This window comes from Lycium barbarum, chromosome 6 (genome assembly GCF_019175385.1).
Source record: "Lycium barbarum isolate Lr01 chromosome 6, ASM1917538v2, whole genome shotgun sequence".
NCBI lineage: Eukaryota > Viridiplantae > Streptophyta > Magnoliopsida > Solanales > Solanaceae > Lycium > Lycium barbarum.
Window position 1 is genome coordinate 635,718 of NC_083342.1, and position 22,018 is coordinate 657,735.

Sequence of the window (22,018 nt, forward strand, 5' to 3'; positions counted from 1 at the left end):
TTCCTATATGTGGCTGCCTGTTACTATTGTTTACTACAACATACCACCGACGGTTTGCTGTTTATCTGTTTGAGTTACTACTGCCATATATCGCTTTTGAAGGCAAAAGAAACTTATTGTTTGAAACCAAACCTATATCTGGGGCCATGTCTTTGGCTAGACATTGTTTTGACTATTGTTGGTTGTTGCTCAATTGTTATGGGCTGCTGCTCAGTTACTCTTATGGCTGTTGAAACTCACTTTGTGGCATTTCCCTGTTGCACTTTATGTTACTTTGCTGCTGTTCATTGCTGCTACCTAAGGCTGCTACTTGGTTCTGCTTGCTGGCGTTATTTCTTGCTAAAAAATGAACAGATCACTATACTAAAAAAATAAAAAAATAAAAAATGAACACATCCTGTACTTGGTCAAAGATCGTTGATTCGAACGTGATACTACGCTTGGGTCGATGAAGAGTTGTCTAACTTGAGGCCTCGCTTTAAAAGAGCGGATTTCTATACTTGATATTATTGAAAGGAACAAATATTCTACTGAACAATACTATATTTGATCCATACTACAAATTTTAGTAAGCAGCTGCGTCCATTTACTGCAATGTCTTGTATATGAGTGTTTCGATACAGTTGATGCAAATCGCTGTTGCAATTTTAAGTTTGCAACTCTGCACTTGGTTTTGGCAAATCCTACGTCGTAGTATAATAAATTCTGTATTTCAGTTATTTGTTGATCTAGATAATACTATCAAAGCTCGATAATGTATACGCGCACGCCATGTACTGTTATGTTTATAAGATATATATGCATATACACTAGATATACATCTAATATACACAATCTACCAATCTGTTTCGAGTTTATTTTTTTTTTACGTCTAGTCTTATTATTGATTATATACTAATTCTTTTCTTTTCGTTTTTTGCATGAACATCGCATACGAGTCCGAGGGACTCGTTCTTCTTCCACATCCGGTGTTGGGCTAAAAGCCCAACGAAATTTCCTTCTCGTGTCCAGCCTTGTCCGCAGCAGCAATATAAAGAAAAAAAACTCACTGGGCCTAAGCCCAATCACGTGAACAGTTCCAGCAATTGGGCCTTAAAATGGCCGGATCCATTTCATCTTTTTCTTTCTCTCTTCCTTATTTTATTGTTGTGTATTTTTATTTGCTTTGAATGGCTAACCTTATCTTATTTTATTAACTCAGATGAATCCTAATGAATTAGTAGATTTAGTTTTAGTAATGGGTAGTCAGTTGAAGGAAGATTAAAATTAATTCCATAAGTTTTGTCCTCTTTTCATGTTAAAACTATGTATAACGTATAATAATTTCGGGATAATTGAGTTGCAAAGCGGCATTATATATATTTTAAAGGAAGGGGATCATATTTTATATTTTTATCCAAACATTTCAAAACGTCATTAATATGCAAGTATAAACTCAAGTATATTTTATAAATAACTCTTCAAGTTCAAATCAATCATGCATTTAATTAAGCATAGTCAATAAAAGATAATTAAAAGAGAAAGAAAATTCACTTCCTTTTACTTCCCATTTAAAAAAAAAAACAGTCTAGATTTTTCTACATAGTCATATTCATATCACACTATCTTATTCAAAGTTTAAATTTGCGAAGTCTTCTATTAAAAACTATTATTCATATGCAAATTATCTTTTACAAGTTTTATTTTAAAAATAGTATTAGTATTTAAAATCATATCAAACATATCTTTAAGTGTTATTTAGCATTTCAAATCTTCTTTTGCCAAACGGCATTTGAAATTTCCTTTCTATGTAAATTATCATATGCTTCTATCAGTCTTATTCTAGCTAGTATTTCTTATTTAAAGCCTTAGTAATATCTATAAGTATTATTTTAAATAGTATTATTACATCTTTTTTTTCTTAAAAACTTAGCAATAATTTACAGATTATTTTCTTAACATTATATTTGCATTTAGTCTATATTAATTAACCTAAGTTTGGTCGGATAACCGTAAGTTAACGGATTCTAAAGGATGCCTAATCCCTTCCCTTTAGGATAATATAGAGCCCTTACCTAGAATCACATTGGTTAAGCAGACTATTAATTGAGGTTTAGTTTTTAACTTTACCTTAGTTAACATTTAGGTGTCCTAATTCACCGTTAAATCAATTAGGTGGCGACTCCTTAAAATAAAACAAATAAACAGGAATCACCAATACGTCATACTTCCTAATTTTGACTCCGGGTTAAAATGGGGTGTGACAATGCTTAATTTTGGTTAATGTTGTTTAGACTTTGTAACTTCGACTACTCTATCGTGATTCAAATGTCATTTTTTGTAATTGAATAACAAAGAAAATTGCATGTACTTACATGTGTAATTTGTTAGTTTAATATAATTGAGACGTCCTTAAAAAGTCGAAGTCATAATCCTTTATTAAGTGAGTATATATGCAAGTTAAAGTCAAACAAACTATGGTTACCGAATTATCGTACCGAAAAATACCAAAACCAAACTTAGAAATACCGAATTATTTTGATATGGTAATGGATAGTATCTTTAGAAACCGAAAACCGAAGTTATCAAACCGAAATTTCAAATACCGTACCATACCGTACCATGCCCGCGCCCTAATTTCACACGCTCAAACGTAAGACTCACACCAAGTCTACGCTACCTTAGATTCTCCAAACACAAAATACAAGTACTAGTGCTACTAAAATAAACTAAAAGCAAACAAAAGAACAAACTTTAATCACTATAAACAGTCTCTTATTTCTTCATTCTCAATTTCATTCCAAAATACATTTGATTGATAATGGCAGATAAGCCTAGTAGAGCACTACTGTTATACGGTGACGGGTTGGCCCGATCCATTAACCCGTCTCATACCCATCTCCATTCTTTTGCTTCTCGAGCTTGCTGTTGCTTCTTGTCTCTTCCCCACTCTCCCCCTTCAGGTCTTTTTCTAATTTCTTTTTTCCTTTTTTTTTTAAATCTCAAAATCATTTCTTTTTGATAAATTTTATATGGGTTTATGGTTTTTTTCAACTTTAACCTTGGAGTTTGTAGAAATGGCATGCTTTTGAATAGTCTTTAATCTATTTGCATATTCAAGATTTTGTTTTTTGATAATGAATACATGCATATCTTAATAACACGGAATATTGTGTTCAAAGGATCCATATAAGCACTGCCAACTAGTTGAGATTGAATTTTTGTTGTTACAGGTACATTGTACTGGTGTTTCTGAGAAGTCCTTTAGGGCCCGTTTGACTTAGCTTAAAAAAAACATCTTATAAGCTGAAAAAAAAAAGTTGGTCTACCCCAACTTATTTTTTGGGCTTATTTTAAGCACAAAATGGCGTATAAGCTGGCCAGCCAGACACTAAGAGCCCATTTGGATTGGCTTATAAGTTGCTTATAAGCTGTTTTCAGCTTTTTTGAGTGTTTGACTGGCCAGCTTAAAGTGATTTTGTGCTTAAAGTAAGCTCAAAAAAATAATTGGGCCTATTTGACTTAGCTTATCTAAAGCAGCTTATAAGCTGAAAACAACTTATAAGCCAAAAAAAAATATGTTAGACTACCCCCAACTTATTAGGCATAAGCCCATCCAAACAGGCTCTAAGCTGTTTTCAACAACTTATAAGCTAAGCCAAATGGGCTCTTAGTCTAGTTAGAGAGATATAGAGAACCTATAGATTAGAACCCCCTAATTTGTGTCTAAAGGCAAATTGATTAGTATTGGAATGAAATGGACCGAATGGTATGGAATAGATGCAGGGCATTCATCTAGTGGACCCAGTTTGATTGAATATATACTATCTTTGATTGCACGAATATAGATTTGTTATTCAGATTGATCTTGTTCTAGTGATTGTTAGATTTGTCTGCTTGGTTGGTAATGATTGAATCAAAACCACCGAAAGACAATCATCTCTATAATTCAAAACTTTTATGTGTATCATATCAAACTGGTAGAACATTTCCGAGACTTGCTAAGGAAAGGCCTTGTAATGTTCTTCATTTGTACTGTACTTCATTCCTGAATATGTTCAATATCGTTGATGACGTGGAGGATGCATCTTAACCAATTAAAATTGAAGAGTTCTCCATCCCCAAATTCAACTCTATAGCCTGGCACCTATGATTTTTCTTGTTATGCTATGCCGACGGGTGGTTAATGTTAGGGGTGGATGAGTATTTTTATTCATAGAAAACATCATGACTTCTTTGCTATATTAAAGAAAGTATTTGTCATGGACAGTACAAAGATTGTTATTACTGTACAGTTCATGTTGAGAGTCTAATTACTTTTTTGTACCTCTTATCTGTCATTGGAATTTACATGGGCATTAGATTGCAGAAACTGAGGATGCAAGAATAGTCAGAGAATTTGCTGAGCTAGTGGATGCAAATGAAGCTTATCTTGCCCTGGTGAGATGCAATTACTCTGTTTATAGAAATTACTAAATAGGTACGTGTATTTCTTAAGCTTAATTAACACATGTTGTGCTAAAAATCTTTCCTTTCTGTTCTTAAGAATGAGGAAGAATCTTCAGAAACTCAATCTACGGAAAAGCATGTAGTACCAACCATATCAGAGAGGTAGGATACTTCTGTTTACACATTGGACTTCCGTCGATATGACAAAATTGATCCCTTGTGTTTGAGGGTAGGTTCAAAATAGTCCCTTAAGTATGCAATTAACAGTTTTGGTCCTTTAACTTTGCCAAAAGTTTAGTCTCCGTCAAATATTTATCGATCTTTGTCCATTAGAGTTAATGGGAACTATGAAGAAAAAGGAAATAGCGGGAACTCATAGTTAGAGGTATAATTTTTGTAGTTTCTGTTATTTTAAATTTATTTCTAGAGTCCGGTGCACCGTTTTGAGGTGTAAATTCTGCTATTTTTTAAAAATCCTTTTAGTATCTAGTGTAGTTTTTTTGTTTTGCATATTTTGGGATTTGATGGTACCTTTTTGGTGTTTATGGTTAAATCTTTTTTTTCCATCGTTCCCGTCAAATCTAAATATAGAATTTAGCAAATATTTTATGGAGACTACAAGGGTTTGAACTTTTGGCAAACTTAAAGGTCCAAAGCCGTTAAGTACGTACTTAAGGGACTATTTTGAACTAATCCTCAAACATAAGGGATCATTTTTGTCATTTTCTCACATTATTTACATTGTTTGCGTTTTTCAACAAATTCTCGTTCAGGTTTATGGGGATGAAAGCTGCTGTCATCACTGAAAATTTAAGACTGAAGAGTTTTTGCGATAAGCTTGGCTTCATCGTCTTAGAGTTGAATGAGGTAATTAGTAGCATTAATAACCAGGTTGATTCATCCACCTTAGCCTGCGAAGTGTTCAAGTTGCTGGGTTTTCAAGAAGGGAAGACCTTGGAGTCGAGCCAATTTGATTTAGTTATTCTTCATGTTGGAGCCGGTCAAACGACAAATTGCCTCAAAGACTTGGATCATGTCAATCGGTTGGTTGGTACTTTGGTGCAAATGGCACATCCTGGAACGGAAGTAGGTTCTAGGTTGCACATGTCAGTTATATTGAGCTATGGTGCTGTTCGTGAGGCTGATGATTCCACATTTCCTATTGTTGACACTAGACATGAGAATAACTCTAAACTTTCTTTTATTTTCCCTCGTCAAAGTTATACAATTAAAGAAGGAATACCACGACTGAATGTCAGGTAAGTGCAATTTTTCCGCTTTCATTCTATATCATCCATGCATAATGGCGGAAAAAATGAAAAAAATGGTTCCTTATGTTTGAGGTAGGTTCACAACAGTCCCTTAATATGTATTTAGCAGTTTCGGTCCTTTAAATTTGCCAGAAGTTAACAGTTTTAGTCTTTGTTAAATATTTACCAACTCTATCTGATAGCTTTGATGGAAACTATGAAAAAGAAAAAAAATTAGTGGGAACTCATTTTACGAGTACAATTTTTGTAGTTTGTGCTATTTTTGACTTATTTGTAGGGTCTGGTGCAACTTTTTGAGGTGTAATTTCTATTATTTTTTCTATCTTTTTAGTGTCCAGTGCAGTTTTTTGGGTTGCATATCAGGTTTTGATAGGACTTTATTGGTACTTATGGTTAAAAAATTTCCCACTATTTCCGTCAAATCTAACTAGCATAAATTGATACATATTTGATGGAGACTATAAGTGTTAACTTTCGGCGAACTCAAAGGACCAAAATTGTTAAGTGCATACTTAAGGGACTATTTTGAACCTAACCTTAAATATAATGGACTATTTTTGTCATTTTCTCCTATATCATCCACACATAATGGTGATTGATGTGTTCTTTAACAGGCAGCATTGCCCCATGTTAGTGGCCCAGTGGCAGAATGCTGTGACTCGAAAGGATATGGCAGAAGCATATTCATACAAGGATTTCAAAGAGGTATTCATGATTAAGAAGAGCGTAAGCTTTATACATACTTTTTGGGGTTTTGCCTGGTCCTATTGAGCCATAATGAGTCTACTTTCTCAAAGAATGCTTCATGCTCTTATACAGTCATGGTGCTTTCAAATACACTAAGCATCATTAACACTTCATATTTCTCCTAATATTATTAAGTCGTGTAGACAGCCGGCAGAAATACAAGAACCTTTGTGCGTGTCTTTTTCAATGTGCAGAACTTGCATCATCTTCCAATATTTTGAGTGTCCATTGTCAATTCTGTTCTGATTTTTTCAATCACACTTAGTATCCTTAATTTTGCGCTTGATCTCTAATCTGTGTTGCTATTACATAAAACATCTTCGAAATTTACCGTTGTCACAAGAGTTATTGTCTGATAACATGGATATTTAAGATCCTAATATTTTGTCTGGTCTTTCGACCAGTATGGCGCAAACCTTGTGATTCCAACAGATAGATTTCTGCATGAAGTGGCATTCAAGCTTTGGAAGGCTCCAAAATACGGAGCGTGAGGTAGGAGCGTGGAGAGAACATCGGCGAAGCTCTGTACGAAATGAAAGACATTCCAATATCCTGACTTCAGATTTTTCAATTTGGACCTCTGTTTTGATAAAGGGGCTAGATCATCAGCAGGGACGTTTCTGATCGCCAGAAACGCCATATCTTTCCGGGAATAAAAGAACTAATACTCAGCCAACCGGATTTTCATGGCATCGCTTTCTGTTGTCGTTTTTTACTTATCTGGTGTATAATGTACTCTTTTGGGTGACATAATCAGTCTAATTTTATTGTTTTCTTTCTTTCTTGGATATTGTGGTGAAGAAAAGCTCATGCTTCATAATGCACATCTTGTCTTCTTTCGCCTTGTGGAGGAAATGCTCTTCAATCTTTGATTTTCCTTTTGGCTTACTGAAAAAAATACTAGAAATCCTATTTTTTCCTGAAACATCTTATCATGCAGTTCAATGAAGTGTGTATATACCTTAGAGATCAAGGTTGAAACATCTCATCATGCAGTTCAGTAAAGTGTGTATATACCTTAGAGATCAAGGTTCAAATCTAATTATCTGCCTAAGCCTTGGACAGAGTTATCCAGTACTTGTACTGGTGAGAGGTAACAGGTACCTAGGTCTTGGGTTCGAGCTTTGGGAACAAAAAAATCCCTGTAAGGAGCAATACTTTCCCCTTTAGTGGTTCATCATCGGCGTAAATTCGGATTTGTCGAACTAGTGAATTTCTGGTACCAAATAATTATACCAACAAGACAAGAATCAACCAAGTACTCCCCATAGGTTAATTCTTTCTACTATTTGCCTAAATTTTGGTAAGTCGGTGAAAGATAGCAAGCATTCCCAATAGGTAACTTGAGGTGGATATGGCTGATCCAAATACTATTATTATTAATATTATTAATAGGAAAGTAAGTCAGTAGCTTGTTGTCTTGCAATGTGCGTTAAGAATCAACCTAACGTAAAGGAGTACACAATGTTGATCTGCCAACTTAGAATGTCACTTTCATGTTTTTCTCTTCTGTTAAACAAGGGACAGATTCGGTGTAACGTATTAGTGCCTTTGTACCAACATAAATATAACATGAAAATAAAAGAGTGGAGCCTAGGACCTTAGGTCGCAGGTCTTAGAGCATGCTTGGTGAGTTTATTAAAAGTAAGCTTATAAGCATCAAGTGCTAAAAAGTACTTCGGTGTTGAAACCGAACTTATAAATAAGCTGTCATGTGTTTAGATAATTGTGTTAAATCATCCGGCTTGCACCTAGTTTTAGGAGCTGCGCCTTTAACATGGATTGGTAGCTACAGGAGACGCAACAATATGCACTCAATTTGGTAACTCAAATATAGGGTGACATACACACAAGCTGCATGAAGAGTTAGGTGCAGTTTCTGTATTTACCTTGGTGCTTCACCAGCCTCAGACTCATCTTCTCTTTTTTTTTTTTTTTTTTTTGATAATCGAGAAATCTCTCGTGAGTTAGTTGGTCCAGCCTCAATTGTGGTGACAAGTTAGGAATTCAGGGAAGTGTGAACCAGTCCCTATACTCCGCTTCCACTTAAATACCAGGCTTCAATAAGTAATAAAGGTTCGAGCTTGTAACGTGCGCTTAACTCACAATTTGTTGTATCCTTTTCATCGAACCAAATCCCTTGAGACCAAATGATCTTGCAATACTCAACATTTGGCTGTTTTCATTACGACGTATGATACAGGTGCATCAGCAATTGAAGAAAATAGCAAACATATTGAAGGTCCCTCCTACCTAAAATACATCAAGTAAAAGTCGTTCTTAAATATGGGAGGTAGCATGCATCTGCTGGAGTAGTTGAGGTGGGGGGAAGTTGGCCCAGATATCACCGTTAACACAAACAGTACAACAAGTAGAAACTTCCTGCTGACAAGATATATATGTCTCGTCACAAAAGAATGGTTTAGCTAGTCAAGTGATAATACAAATGAAAACTGCATCTACAACAATTCTTTGAAGCTAAATACTGACCACTCAACAGAAGTTCAACACTATTTAATAGTAAATCTTGGAACATTCAGAAATCCAACTGTCACATAAAGTAAATGTTATGCTGAGTGCTCAAAGATATAGGTAAATAGAATCCTCTACATATCCCTTAACTGAAGGAGAAATAGTAATTCGGAATTTGGATGACTGAAATTTTCAGTACTTGAAGATTTCATCAGTCAGTAGAAATAAAGATTGCAAATAGTTCACTAGCAATCATCAGCCATCAAGCAGGGAAGGCAGCAAATATCAAAACATAGCCCTTCTTGTTGTAATGATTTCAAACCATAAAACACAACAAATAAAAGTGATACACGAATGGAAGCGTAAAACAGAATGGAACCTATAAGAGCATCATAAGAGAAAAGAAACACAGAATCAAAATCATTAACAGGAAGACATTCATTTTCTTACTTTCTACTAATCATCTGCAGAAATTAAAAAAAAAAGTACCAGGTAGATAAGATGCTAGAAGAGGACAGGCATAATGAAAATTCAATAAAGAGTACTAGGTATATAGATAAAGGAGACGAAAGACATGCAGCGCAAATCATCAAATACTAGTTAAGCCTCTTCCAGACTGACATGATGAGCAAGACTGTTCATAATCTTCGCCACCGCCTCTTTCGACTCCTCAAGCAACTTCAAACTCTCATTGAGCCTAAAGCGTTTCTTGGCAACCAAGGATTCCTGCAGGGAACTGTCAGAGCCACCACCATGGGCTGCTATTAGATCACCAAGAATCTCATCTTCAAACTCGTTGTTAACGATCTTTCCAAGACTGGAAGCAATTTGCCAGCATGCAATGAACCTCATATGCAATGATGCCATTTGTTCATTAGCCATCTCAACCTGGAACTCATGGTTACCCGATTTTTGAGGACTGAACATGGTTTTCCAGTATGCAGCCATAGTCATCTTCAATTCGAAAGCTTGCTGCACAACAACTGTAGGCTGCTGCCTCAATAGCAAAATATTGATACTCCAAATCCGTTGAGGTTTATATTCAAACTCCCTTTATGATATTTCACAAACTTCATAAATTTCTTTTGTTGAGCCATGAGCCTGTTACAAGTAGCTACATACTCGGGATTACTAGTGAGGTCATTCAGCCTATCCGTCACAATGATTTCTTGAACCCAAGCAACCGATTCATCCTTCCTTTGGCAATCAAATTTTGCACTGCCTTCCTAGTGAAATACTCTATTTCTGGGTAACTGCAGGAATGATGCATCAAAACTTTGATGACAACTCCCTTTATATAGTTCCACAATTTTCCCACAAACTCCTCCGTAATTTCAGAAATCCCTCGGACCTTTTTCTGCAAAACATCAAGGAAAGCAGCACAAGGGAAATTTGATAATCCAATCTTCTTTTTGGATAAGGGCAATCCAATACCCTGTGCTTCCTTTAAAAACACGAGTTCATCAAACAAATTGTCTTCCTTTTTATCAGGGTACTTTGAATGTAGCTCAGCAGAGTATTGTTTGAGTTCAAGATCAAGCAACTCTGACCATTCAGTAGCGCATTGCATTTCAAAATCTCCAGTGTACTCATCAAACTCCCCTCTAAGAAAAATTTTCTTTAGACTCATTGGCCGTAAATTTTCTTTAGAGGCTCATTGGCCAATTTACGAATACTCATGAATGTAGCCAAAGCTTCAGCTACAGAACCCGAATGATGTGGTAACTCATTTAGAGCACGATATCTGGCAAGCATTTGGAAATGATGTTTGCTTGAATTTGCACCAACTTATTTGCCAGAACAGGAACACTAACCATGGACCTGTCGATCTTGGACAAAAGTGGATGAGTCTCAAAAAGACTTGCCGCCTCACTAAGGGCTTCTTCATAAGACTCATTCCAAGTTCTATTCCTAATACAAACATAGCCAAGTCCAACATCCATGTCATTTGCAGTCACTTTCTCAAGCAGCCCTTCCGGAGCTTTATCAACATTTTTGACAATCACTAGAGCCCTTTTCTCCGTTTTGTCCACCTTCCGGGACATACCAATGGACTCACAAGTAGGGAAATCAACAGTGGCTGATAGAACATTCAAACTTATGCTTTCGTCAGGTGTTATATATTTCATAATCATGCCTGAAATTTGTTAAAAGATATCTTCAGGTTGTCCAGGAACTGAAACTCTAGTTATTCCAGGCAAATCCACCATAGTCAAGTCGGGAACGCCATTCTTTTTCACTATGAGTGTTATAGGTATGTCGGATATTCCCTTACCATGCCCAGCTATCTCATTAGTTGCACAAATAATAGCCTCTGAGACATGAACTTCATCGGTTGGAACTGATTTTCCATTGTACTCCAAGTGAACCTCTGTCTCAATGTGATTTTCAAGCCTCATGATTAGAGGCACTCTAGTGCAGACGCCGTGCCCTCCAGGAAGACTGATTCCAGTAAGTGATTCAAGCACACCGGACTTCCCAACATCCTACAAATCATAAGGTTGAACAAATTCTTTCACCAATATAATTCTGGTATGTAGAAGCGATAAAATATGTGAAAAACAACAGCTAAAATAGTTTATTTTTCTGTCTGCAACAACATATTTGGACTTTGTGTGGATTTAACCTATGTTGCTCCGACTCTTCAAAAATATCGCTGGGTGCGTGTCGGATCCCCCAAAAATGCATTATTTTTGGAGGATCCAACACGGATGCGACAACATTTTTGGAGTCCGAGCAACATAGGATAGGATTTAACTACACTCAATTTAAGAGGCACAAAGCAAAATCCATGCTATAAGTAATTTCACTTTGTTAAGTGATGAGAAATTATCACAGTCCAAGAGATTTACAACAGTGTTGTCAAAGATGAAAAATCATATAAGAGGATGGATTTTCCTTTATATATTGACAGTGTAAGGGTTTTATTCCTTTCCTGAGATAATGTCTGGCTTAATTAACATCAAATATTTTGAAACAAATCTAATTTGCTAAAAGTGACTAATATTTTGGATCTGAGGAAGTACATATATAAAGCAAGAAAGAATAACAATAAGCAAAAAACATTTGTATGGACAGACAAAATTTTAAAACCTGCAATTGAATAAACAAGTCAATCAAGTTCAAAAAATCAATATGAACTACTAAACAAGCAGAAATTCTCTACTTCAGATTCCGTGAGTAGTTTTCATAAACATAACTTTTAAGTTCTTAGTCCCTTTTTTTAAAACCGAAAAGGCAAGAAGTCTGTGAAGGTCAATGACACACGATCTGAAACTCGACGGATAATGAGCCCACCCCTCTGTCCGTCTCCACTTAAATACCAGATTTTGACAGAATTCAAACTCGTGATGTTCATCAAACTTACAATCACGAGTTGCGTCCCTTGCATTGAACCAAAGCCCCAGGGATTAAGTAATCTTGCAAACTCATCATAGTGGAATCCATGTCTAGATCTACCTCAAGATTCTTCAAAGGATGTATACTCAAACTTTTGGTTGTTCTCATTATTGACAAATGACAAGAATAAGGACGCAGAGGAAAGGATATTGCAAGAACACCCTTTGCATGGGAGGCCAGAAAGAGTGCTAAAGGTGATTTATAATCAATCATTTGTTCTTGGAAAGTTCCCTATTCATTTAAAAATAAGTCCTAAGCTGGAAAACTTTCAGGTATTAGGAGGGGCGTTAGCTGAGAAGCATCTATGTGTCATACAAAGATCAGATCAGTTTACTTACACAGAGGAAAAGAAGAAACAATTTACTTATAGACTATTTTGATTGGAGTAGCATAGGATTATTGGATACTGGTATGTACACGATATATGTTTCTAACGATTCTTATGAAATAGAGTATAGGGGTATCCATGTCTTACGACATTGGACACAGGTAAATCAAGGCAAGTGAAGAGTAGCAGCTATTGAAGGTCCGTCTTTGCTAAATACACGGAGTAAAAATTGTTTTTCTCAACTATGGAAGGTAGTATGTACCTTCTTCCCTCATAGATCACCTTTTTCGCTGACCCTAAAAGAGATGAATTAGCAGATCATAGGACTAAGTCAAAGCATGTCTTCTTACGTAGTGGAATAGTAGAGGTGCACACAAATTGGCGGGGATACTACTGTTACATACCGTACATGTGTTGGCACAGTGCCGTTGCAGAGTCGACCAGAATTCTAAGGACAGGCCAAGATTCCAGCGGTTGATGCATAACTTATGGGACCATACATACTTTACCAGCAACTACCAACACAGAGTACATGAAAATACTATCCATTTCCAATTTGTATATTTTTTCTCGTAAATATGGAAATCTCTTATAAGGTGATACAACAAATCAACAACATTATTCACTACATTATTAAGTACATATGTTTTTGGTGTGGCCATCAGAAATGGCTTGTCCTATAATTACCTACGGGAAAAGAGCCCAAGACAAAGTCATGTCAAAACTTAAAGAGTCTTTACCCATATCTGATAGGAAAAATCGCCTTCATGCTCACATGGTATAGAGATCTTATCATAAAAGCAACATCCAACAAACATGAAAATTGGATTGCTCCAGTTTTTGAAGCTGAATACTGCTTTTGGAGTAAAAGTAAAACACGCCAAAAACAGACTCAGATTATTGGTGTAATAGTTTCAAACCAAAAACCACAGACAAAGAAAGTGATATGCAAATGAACTCATAGCAGAATTAGACATCAGAGAATAAGAAATGAAAGCAAAATCAAATTCACTAACAGGAAGACATTCATTTTAAACATCAATACTAATCATCTGCAGAATTATAACATAGTACCAACTACCAGGTAGATAAGATGCTAGAAGAGGACAGGCATACTGCAATTTAAATAAAGAGTACTAGATAGATAAAGGAGATGAGTAAAGATAACTAGGGGTTTAAGGACAAAAATACATGCTGTCCAAAAGAGCATCAAACACTTGCTTAAGCTTTTTCATCATCAACATGAAGAGCAATCCTGTCCATGATTTTCGAAACCACCTCTTTCGACTCCTTGAGCAACTTCACACTCTTACTGAGCTTAAGGCGTTTCTCTGCAACCGCAGGTGATTCCTCTAGCATTCTCTCAAAGCCGCCACCATGGGATGCCATCAGACCCTTGACAATATCCTCCTCGACCTCAAGGCTAACCATCTTTTGAAGACTGAACATAATATAGAGGGCCATATAATCAACCAATCTCATCAACACGATTTTCCAGTATGCAGTCATCCTCATCTTCAATTCAAAAGCTTGCTGCACAACATCTATATGCTTCCTCAAATGCCCAATATCAATATTTCCAACTCCTTCAATGTTCATATTCGAGGGCCTTCTGTTACTGTAATCATTCATAATCTCCATAAATGTTGGTTGTTGAGCCATGAGCCTACCACAAGTAGCTACATAATCGGGATTACAAGTGTAGTCGGTCAGCCTTTCCATCCCAATGATTTCACGGACCCAATCCATCGACTCAACCTTCCTCTTCGCAATCATATTTTGCACTGCCCTCCCAATGGAATACTGAAGCAGCGGATAGGTAGAGGAATGATGCATCAAAACTTTGATGACAACTCTCTCTATGTAGATCCACAATTTCTCGATAAACTCCTCAGGAGTTGCAGAAATCCCACTGACCTTTTGCTGTAAAAACATTAAGGAAAACAGCACGAGGGAGGAAATTTGGCAATCCAATCCCCTTTGCTTCCTTCAAAGACATGATCTCATCCATCAAGAAGTTTTCCTTTTTTTCAAGGTACTTGGAATGCAGTTTCGCAGAGAATTGGTTGAGCATCTCAGCCAATCTAGCAGTGCAGTGCATTTCATGATCCACCGGGTACTCATCAAGCTCTCCTCTGAGAAAAATTTTCTTTAAAGACTCCTTAGCCGAACTCATAATACGCATGAACGTAGCCAAAGCTTCAGCACCAGAACTCATATGCTGCGGCAACTCATTGAGAGCAGCAACATTGACAGCAAGTTTGCCGTTGATCTTTCTCACAATATCCGGCAAGCATTTGGAAATGATGTTTGCTTGAATTTGCACCAACTTATTTGCCAGAACAGGAACACTAACCATGGACTTGTCGATCTTGGATAAAAGTGGATGAGTCTCAAAAAGCCTTGCCTCCACACTACGGGCTTCTTCATAAGACTCATTCCCAGTTCTATTCCTAACACAAACATAACCAAGTCCTATATTCACATCATTTGCAGTAACTTTCTCTAGCAGCCCTTCAGGAGTTTTATCTACCTTTGTCACAACCGCTAGAGTCCTTTCACCTGTTTTATCCACCTTCCTGAACATCCGAATGGACTCACAAGTAGGGAAATCAACAGTAGCTGATATAACATTCAAAATTATGCTTTCCTCAGGTGTTATATATTCCATAATAATACCTGAAATTTGTTCAAAGATATCTTCAGGTTGTCCAGGAACTGCAACTCTGGTTATTCCAGGCAAATCCACCATAGTCAGGTCCGGAACGCCATTCTTTTTCACTATGAGTGTTAAAGGAATGTTGGATATTCCCTTACCATTCCCAGCAATCTCATTAGTTGCAAGAGCAATGGCCTCAGCAACATTAGCTTCATCTGTTTTAACAGTTTTTTCATTGTACACTAAGGAAACATCTGTCTTACTGTGATTTTGGAGCCTCATGACAAGAGGCACTCTAGTGCAAATGCCATCCCCTCTAGGAAGGCTAATTCCGGCAAGTGATTCAACCACACTGGACTTCCCAAAAGACTGATCGCCGACCACCACAATGGTAGGCAGCTGGATACCTTCTTGCATGATGTTGAGGTGCCTAAGCTTGTCCACACAGTCGAGTAGTGGTCGAATTCTATCATTCAAGGATGAAACAATGGGTGCATGAACAGCAGAAGCTTTTGGTTCTATTACTGCAACATGTTCTGGATCAACAACTTGTAGTGGATATTCACTAGAAGAAGATCCGTTCACCATTTGCTGGAATATCATGGTGACTACAGTATGGCAAACAATGTTTTGTGGTACTGCAGCAAGGAGTGTTTTGTAGAGTCTACTAGGATTGATGACAATATGATTCATTATATCTCTATTTATACATGTTTGATAATTTATGTGCATTAATTATATATAAACCACTTAAAGATACATTCATCAGTCAACTGCTAACTATTCCCTCCGGTTCGAAAAGAATGTCCACTTAGTCATTTGCACACCTCTTAAGACCATACTAACTCCTAATTTGACTAAAATGCCCCTTAATAAATAGTTATTGGGATTTGGTCACTAAACAATCAATAAGGACAAATCTGAAAAAATAAGGTTAATTCTTTTTTGATTTCATAAATGAACACTTTAGCTAAAAAATAAAGGCTAATTAGACACTCTTTTTAATCCGGAGGAGTGTTAGTCTTAGTTCAATTTTACCCCTGTAATATTGGATGAGGAACTTAAAAGTAAATAAAACTTGTATGAGAGAATTTTTTTTGTAGCAAATTTAACGGAAAGAAAGAATCTCAAGATCAAGAGTAACATCTATTGGGAACTTACTCATTAGGATTGGTAAGTTAAGGCCTCCCCTTGCTTGTACTTATCCCCCTTGCCTGTACTTATACCTATTGAGGATTTTTTATTTTTAATAAAAGGCTACTAGACACTCTGTCTAGTGGTATAAATTTAAAAAAAAAAAAAATCTATTGGGAACTAATATCAGTAGCCATTATTTCTTAATTTATAAACTCTCTTTTTATTTTTCTTAAATCATATCATTCAAATAGTTCCCAGATCCCACTTGTGGGAATACACTGAGCATGTTGTTCTATATCTTTCAAATAGTGGAAATTATTCTCAGAATAGAAATATATATTTTTTTCATTTTCTTCTCTTTTTCTTTGCACCTTTAAGAGTTTATTCTCTCAATGCTGCTGATGTTTTCATATAGGATTGCAATTATGTGTATTTAACTATTTAATCAGAAGCGCAATAACGACCATTTGCAAGGAAATTCCACATTTAATGCATCAGAAGCACAGTTGAACTTCTTCAGCAGAAGGGTGTAAAAGCAAAGCAAGACAGATACTTAAGTAGAATTAAATGTTTATGTTACCTCCAAAATACTGATCTTTATGACTAACCATGCCTGTTACATTTTCAATACAATCTGATACACTTGAACTTCTTTTGCATGAATGGTGTAAAATCATAGCACTTGGACACTTAAGTAGACTTAATGGTGTTGTATCTCCCAAAAGATTAATCTCATCTTTTCAGGAACTGTGTGTTAATTTTTCAAGACAATTTGACTGTAACATGCTTTGACTTCTTATTCCAACGAAGACAATTAATGCATCTTGAAACTTCTTCTACAGATGATGTGAACACCATATCTAGAGAAATACTCCCTCCGTTCACTTTTGCTTGTCATGCTTTGCTTCTCGTAGTGACGGAGTCAGAATTTTCATTGAGGGGTGTCAAAATATAAAGAAATAAATTCACGAAGAAGTCAAGAGGCTCAATATGTAATATATATGCATAAAAATAAAAAATTTATCTAGCTACACAGTATAATTTTCCGACAAAGGGGTGTCGCCCCTCAACTACATGTGGCTGCGCCACTGACTTCTCGAGAGTCAAAGTACATAGACTTTGACCAATCTATTAATATAAAAAGAATTGCAACATACTTCCTCCGTTCACTTTTATTTGTCCAGTATTCCAAAAATAAATTTTCACTTTTACTTGCCACTTCTAGCATATCAAGATAAAATAATTTATTTTTTCCTGTTTTACCCATAGTATTAATTACACACTTCAAATCATTTTTGAAATCCAATAAAAATATGTACCAATTAATATGGGTACATTAGTAAATTATGCACTTCATTTATTATTTCTTAAATAGCGTGAAAACTCCAAAGTGCACAAGTAAAAGTGAAACGAAGGAGTATATTAGTTCTCAACATCTAACTTTTAATTTTAAATATTAAATTAACCTAATTGAATTTAACTCCGAAGATTAGTGAAATTGACTCTCGAAAAGTGAAACGTGACAGGTAAAAGTGAGCGTACAAATCTCTTCGCCTAGAATGTTGTTTGCTTTTCCCAAGCCATACTTACTGTAGCTCATTTCTATCTCTTGTCCATACTATCTGTCTTTTAAGCTTTTTGCACGTCCCATAAGAAAAAAATTAATAACCTTAATCATACGGATACATGAATAAACTTCCCTTTATCTCTCCTTAAACATCTCATTTAATTAATACTCCCTCCGGATCAAAAATAGTGTCAACTACCCTTTTCTTTTTTGTTCAAAAAGAGTGTCCACTTACCAAATCAATAAACAATTAGCCTTATTCTTCCAAAATTGTCCTTATTAAGTGTTAAGTGTTCAAATCCCCAATACATATTAATTAAGGAAAATTTAGTCAAATTACCTATTTGCGCCTTGGAATTTGTATTTTCTTAGGGGAATAATATTAAGAGGATGGTCATATATCACAAAAACCAAAATAAGAGTTATCCATGTCACCGTCATCTTTCATTATAGTCGCCTTCTTTATATGACAAGTGTTATCCATCGCTTACGCTACATTGTCAGACGATAACTTTGCCTGACCGCTTCCTACCAACAATCGAGAGACCAAAATTTTATTGATGATTGAATAATATAATTAGTGATTTTTTATTTTATTAGCAATTATTCCTATAATCGATTCTAACTTGCATTTTGAGGATAAAAGGCTCCTTATTGAAGGCTACTTTGTTATTTTATTACTCCAACATGTCAACCTCAAACTTAGATCTCATGAAACGTGAGTTGCACCTCTTCATGATCTGCAAACCACCTAAAACAAAAACAAAATCAATATTGCTGTAAATCGTAAAAGAGCAAAATATATATACTTCACGTATTTTCAGTAAAAAAAAATGTTTTAATAGATAATCGAAATTTGTAGCAACGATCATAACAATTTGCATAAACTACTTAATTTGTCTTACAGAACTTATTGTTAATATACAAAAGTCTTACAGAACTTATTGTTAATATGAATTTACAGAACTTGGTGACTTTGTTTGGTGCCATAATGAAGAAGATAATGACAAGAGTCGAATTTCAAAAGGAGACAATACCCCATAACGAGTATTAACAAGGCTAAATTAGAAATTTCACTAAGAGTATTCAAGATGTTCATTAAGATGCATATATAAAAAAGTAATATTTGACCTATACATACAATATTTTCTTCGTTTCAGTTTATGTTGCATGATTTGATGAGCACGACACTTAAAAATAAAGACTTTCAATACATCTGATTTTTAAATCATGAGATTTTTTATGACTATAAAAACATGTCATTTAAGGTATAATTTGAAATGAGAAGTTCAAGTTTAAACTGCTTCCGAATATATAAAGTGTCATTCTTATTAAAACGGACTAACGAGTAAAAATAATTTTTTGATAAAGGTATTTAAAAACGTCTGTTGAATTGCCGTAAAAAATATGAGATTTCGTTCCGAAATCCCACGGTTTTTTTTTTTTTTTTTTGGTAGTGCATGTTACATTAAATAAAGTTCAAATTCAAATATACTCCAGCCAGGAGATTCTCTCTTCTTGGCAAGGTGTCTATGTATCTTTATTTCCTCTTCATGGTTATGGAGTTCACGTCTCTCACCAAATGAACATTGAAATAAAATATAAGAAAAACACCCAAGAACTAAGACATTGACACTTCACTTTTCCTTGTTCATTTCTACACCAACTTCCAATTTAGCTTGTTAAAAGCTCTTTGAAAAAATATTCTTCTTCATCTATTTGTTCTCTCCTTTTTCCTTCATGAAATCAACGTTACAAAATTAGTCCGGTTCAGTTCTGAATATTTCGAAATTATTCTAGTTCAGTTCCTACTATTTTTTGCCTACATTTTTAAACTTTATACCAAAATGGCAACCAAGCCTAATGGCACCACCACTACAAACCCCACCACCCCCACCACGAACCCCACTGCGAAAAACCAAACGTTCACCCCTAAAAAACAAACGTACAACCCGAACCGCATCCCTTACCGACCAAACCGTCGACACAACCGCAACCGCCGTTGCAACTGTCGTAGATGCTTTTGTCAATGTTGTTGTTGGACTATTCTCATCATTTTCTCTATTCTTGTCCTTGCAGCTATTGCTGGTGCAATTTTTTACTTCCTTTATCATCCTCAACTCCCTTCATTTTCGATTTCCTCTCTTAAAATCTCACAGTTCAATCTCACCACATCCCTTGATGACACTACGAGACTCACCACTAAATTCAACGTAACTCTGTCCACCAAGAACAAAAACAAGAAACTTATATACACATATGATCCAGTTGTTTTAACAGTGGAATCAACTGACCACATTGGTCTAGCAAATGGCGTTTTTCCAGGATTCATTAGTACACCAAATAATGTTACAATTATACATTCAACTTTATCAATTGTGTCACAAGTTCTTGATGTGGACTCAGTTTCAACATTGAAATCAGATGCGAAGACAAAAAGTGGATTGCCTATGAGGATTTTGTTGGATACAAAAGTTGTTGTGAAAATGGACAAATTGAAAAGTAACAAAGTTCGAATTAGAGTAACATGTGATGGTATTAATGGACCACTACCTAAAGGGAAAAATCCAACTGTGGCTTCAATTGCAACTGCTAAATGTAAGGTTGATTTGAGAATCAAGATTTTGAGGTGGACTTTCTAGTTACAACTTCATTTTTTTGGTTTTTCTATACACGCTCGACTCCACTCTCAGTGCTCGAATTCGAGACATCTAGTTAAGGATTGGGGAGTATTTACCATTTTATTTTTTTGGTTTCAAGTCAATTTGGTTTGGGAATTTACTATTTTTACTTTGATTTTTTTTTTTTTTTTAAGGTCAAGTGTAATCGTTTTTTTTTCAATATATTTTTCTGGGATTGTTTGTAAACTGCTTGCACACAAACATAATACAGAATTTTTAGGTTATTGTTAATCAAGAATTGTAAAGAAGCAGAGGGAGTAGAAATATATAATAGTATGTCAATTTTGTTTTTTTATACTTCTTTGTTTTACTAGTTTTGTGGTACGTGTATTGCACGTGTATTTAGAATCAATAAATTAAAAAAATTGTATACAATAAGAATGAATTATATACGACAACAATTGACGTTGAATAGATCCAACATAATATCCATTTAAATGACAGAAATAAGTCACTACACTGGCACATTATTTGAATTCAAAATAATTCGATACTTTTTTTAATCTGCAAAGATGAACAATTTAGTTTAGTTAATACATTTTCCCTTACAATATCACTCTATAGAAGTAAAACTCAAGTTGTGAAAAGCTTAATCCTATCCTTATAGTAGTTCTTACATTTCTGGCCTTTTTTTTTTGCCGAGATTGTCCTTCAAAAGGCACTGGTCATTAATTTTTGCCCCTCAAATTGCTGGTCTTTAATTTTTGTCATTTGCCTAATATCTCGAGATTCTGGGTTCGAATCTCAGCTCAGTAAAATAAAATAAAAATTGCAAGGTAGAGGTTTGCAAAATTTCAGCTGAGTAAAAGAAAAAAATTGCCTTATTCCTGAAGGCATATTCTGCCTTAAGTAGAGTTTGCAGTCAAACTCTATCTTATAAGAAGAGTTTGCAGTTCTGCAGGCAAACTCTATCGTGCGAATTTAAACTCTACCTTGCGATTTTTATTTAATTTTTTACTAAGCGGTGGTTTGAACTCCGAACCCAGGAGTTATAGGCAAAATTAGAGACCACCAATTTGAGGGACAAAAATTAAAGACCACCCCCGAAAAAGGCCAATTGTGCAAATTGCCTCATTTGTGGGCTCATGTCTTTGATGATCCACGTGGATGTGGGTTTCAAAGGTACACATTGGCCTTAGCTAATGCTAGAGCAAAAGCCCCACCCAATAAGCTATGCCTGAACGACCCACGTTGTCAAGGCCCACTTCAATTTTAGCAGGGGAAAAAATCATAAACATTGACGTTTCAACCACTGTAATTGAAAATTTGCTGTCGTGGAGTTTCAACTTCTACGAGTGAAACTCTAGTATACTATCATAGAGTTCCACT

At 35.5% G+C, this 22,018-nt stretch overlaps 3 protein-coding genes and 1 pseudogene across 3 annotated transcripts; 2 read left to right on the forward strand and 2 right to left on the reverse strand.

The window, feature by feature from the left end:
* The first annotated feature begins 2,670 nt into the window (after positions 1-2,670).
* On the forward strand, positions 2,671-7,301 carry LOC132600361 (uncharacterized). The gene is made up of 6 exons (XM_060313449.1): positions 2,671-2,942; positions 4,349-4,419; positions 4,526-4,590; positions 5,202-5,687; positions 6,314-6,404; positions 6,851-7,301. Exons 1-6 carry the CDS (start codon positions 2,801-2,803, stop codon positions 6,935-6,937), a joined length of 942 nt encoding a protein of 313 aa, XP_060169432.1. The 5' UTR covers positions 2,671-2,800; the 3' UTR covers positions 6,938-7,301.
* Positions 7,302-10,648: 3,347 nt separating this feature from the next.
* LOC132599965 (dynamin-related protein 4C) lies at positions 10,649-13,194 on the reverse strand. Its single transcript, XM_060313109.1, is given in 2 exon segments — positions 10,649-11,404; positions 13,150-13,194. Coding segments are annotated over 2 exon segments (801 nt in total).
* On the reverse strand, positions 11,271-17,228 carry LOC132600360 (dynamin-related protein 4C-like; annotated as a pseudogene).
* A 2,423-nt stretch (positions 17,229-19,651) lies between these two features.
* Positions 19,652-20,983, forward strand: LOC132599431 (NDR1/HIN1-like protein 6). The gene has a single exon (XM_060312806.1). It carries the CDS (start codon positions 19,856-19,858, stop codon positions 20,648-20,650), a length of 795 nt encoding a protein of 264 aa, XP_060168789.1. The 5' UTR covers positions 19,652-19,855; the 3' UTR covers positions 20,651-20,983.
* The last annotated feature ends 1,035 nt before the right edge of the window (positions 20,984-22,018 follow it).

Coding starts and splice junctions, on each gene's coding strand:
- LOC132600361 (XM_060313449.1), top strand. CDS start 2,801: ATGGCAGATAAGCCTAGTAGAGCACTACTGTTATACGGTGACGGGTTG. Junction 2,943..4,348: donor TCCCCACTCTCCCCCTTCAG/GTCTTTTTCTAA, acceptor ATTAGATTGCAG/AAACTGAGGATGCAAGAATA. Junction 6,405..6,850: donor CATACAAGGATTTCAAAGAG/GTATTCATGATT, acceptor TCTTTCGACCAG/TATGGCGCAAACCTTGTGAT.
- LOC132599431 (XM_060312806.1), top strand. CDS start 19,856: ATGGCAACCAAGCCTAATGGCACCACCACTACAAACCCCACCACCCCC.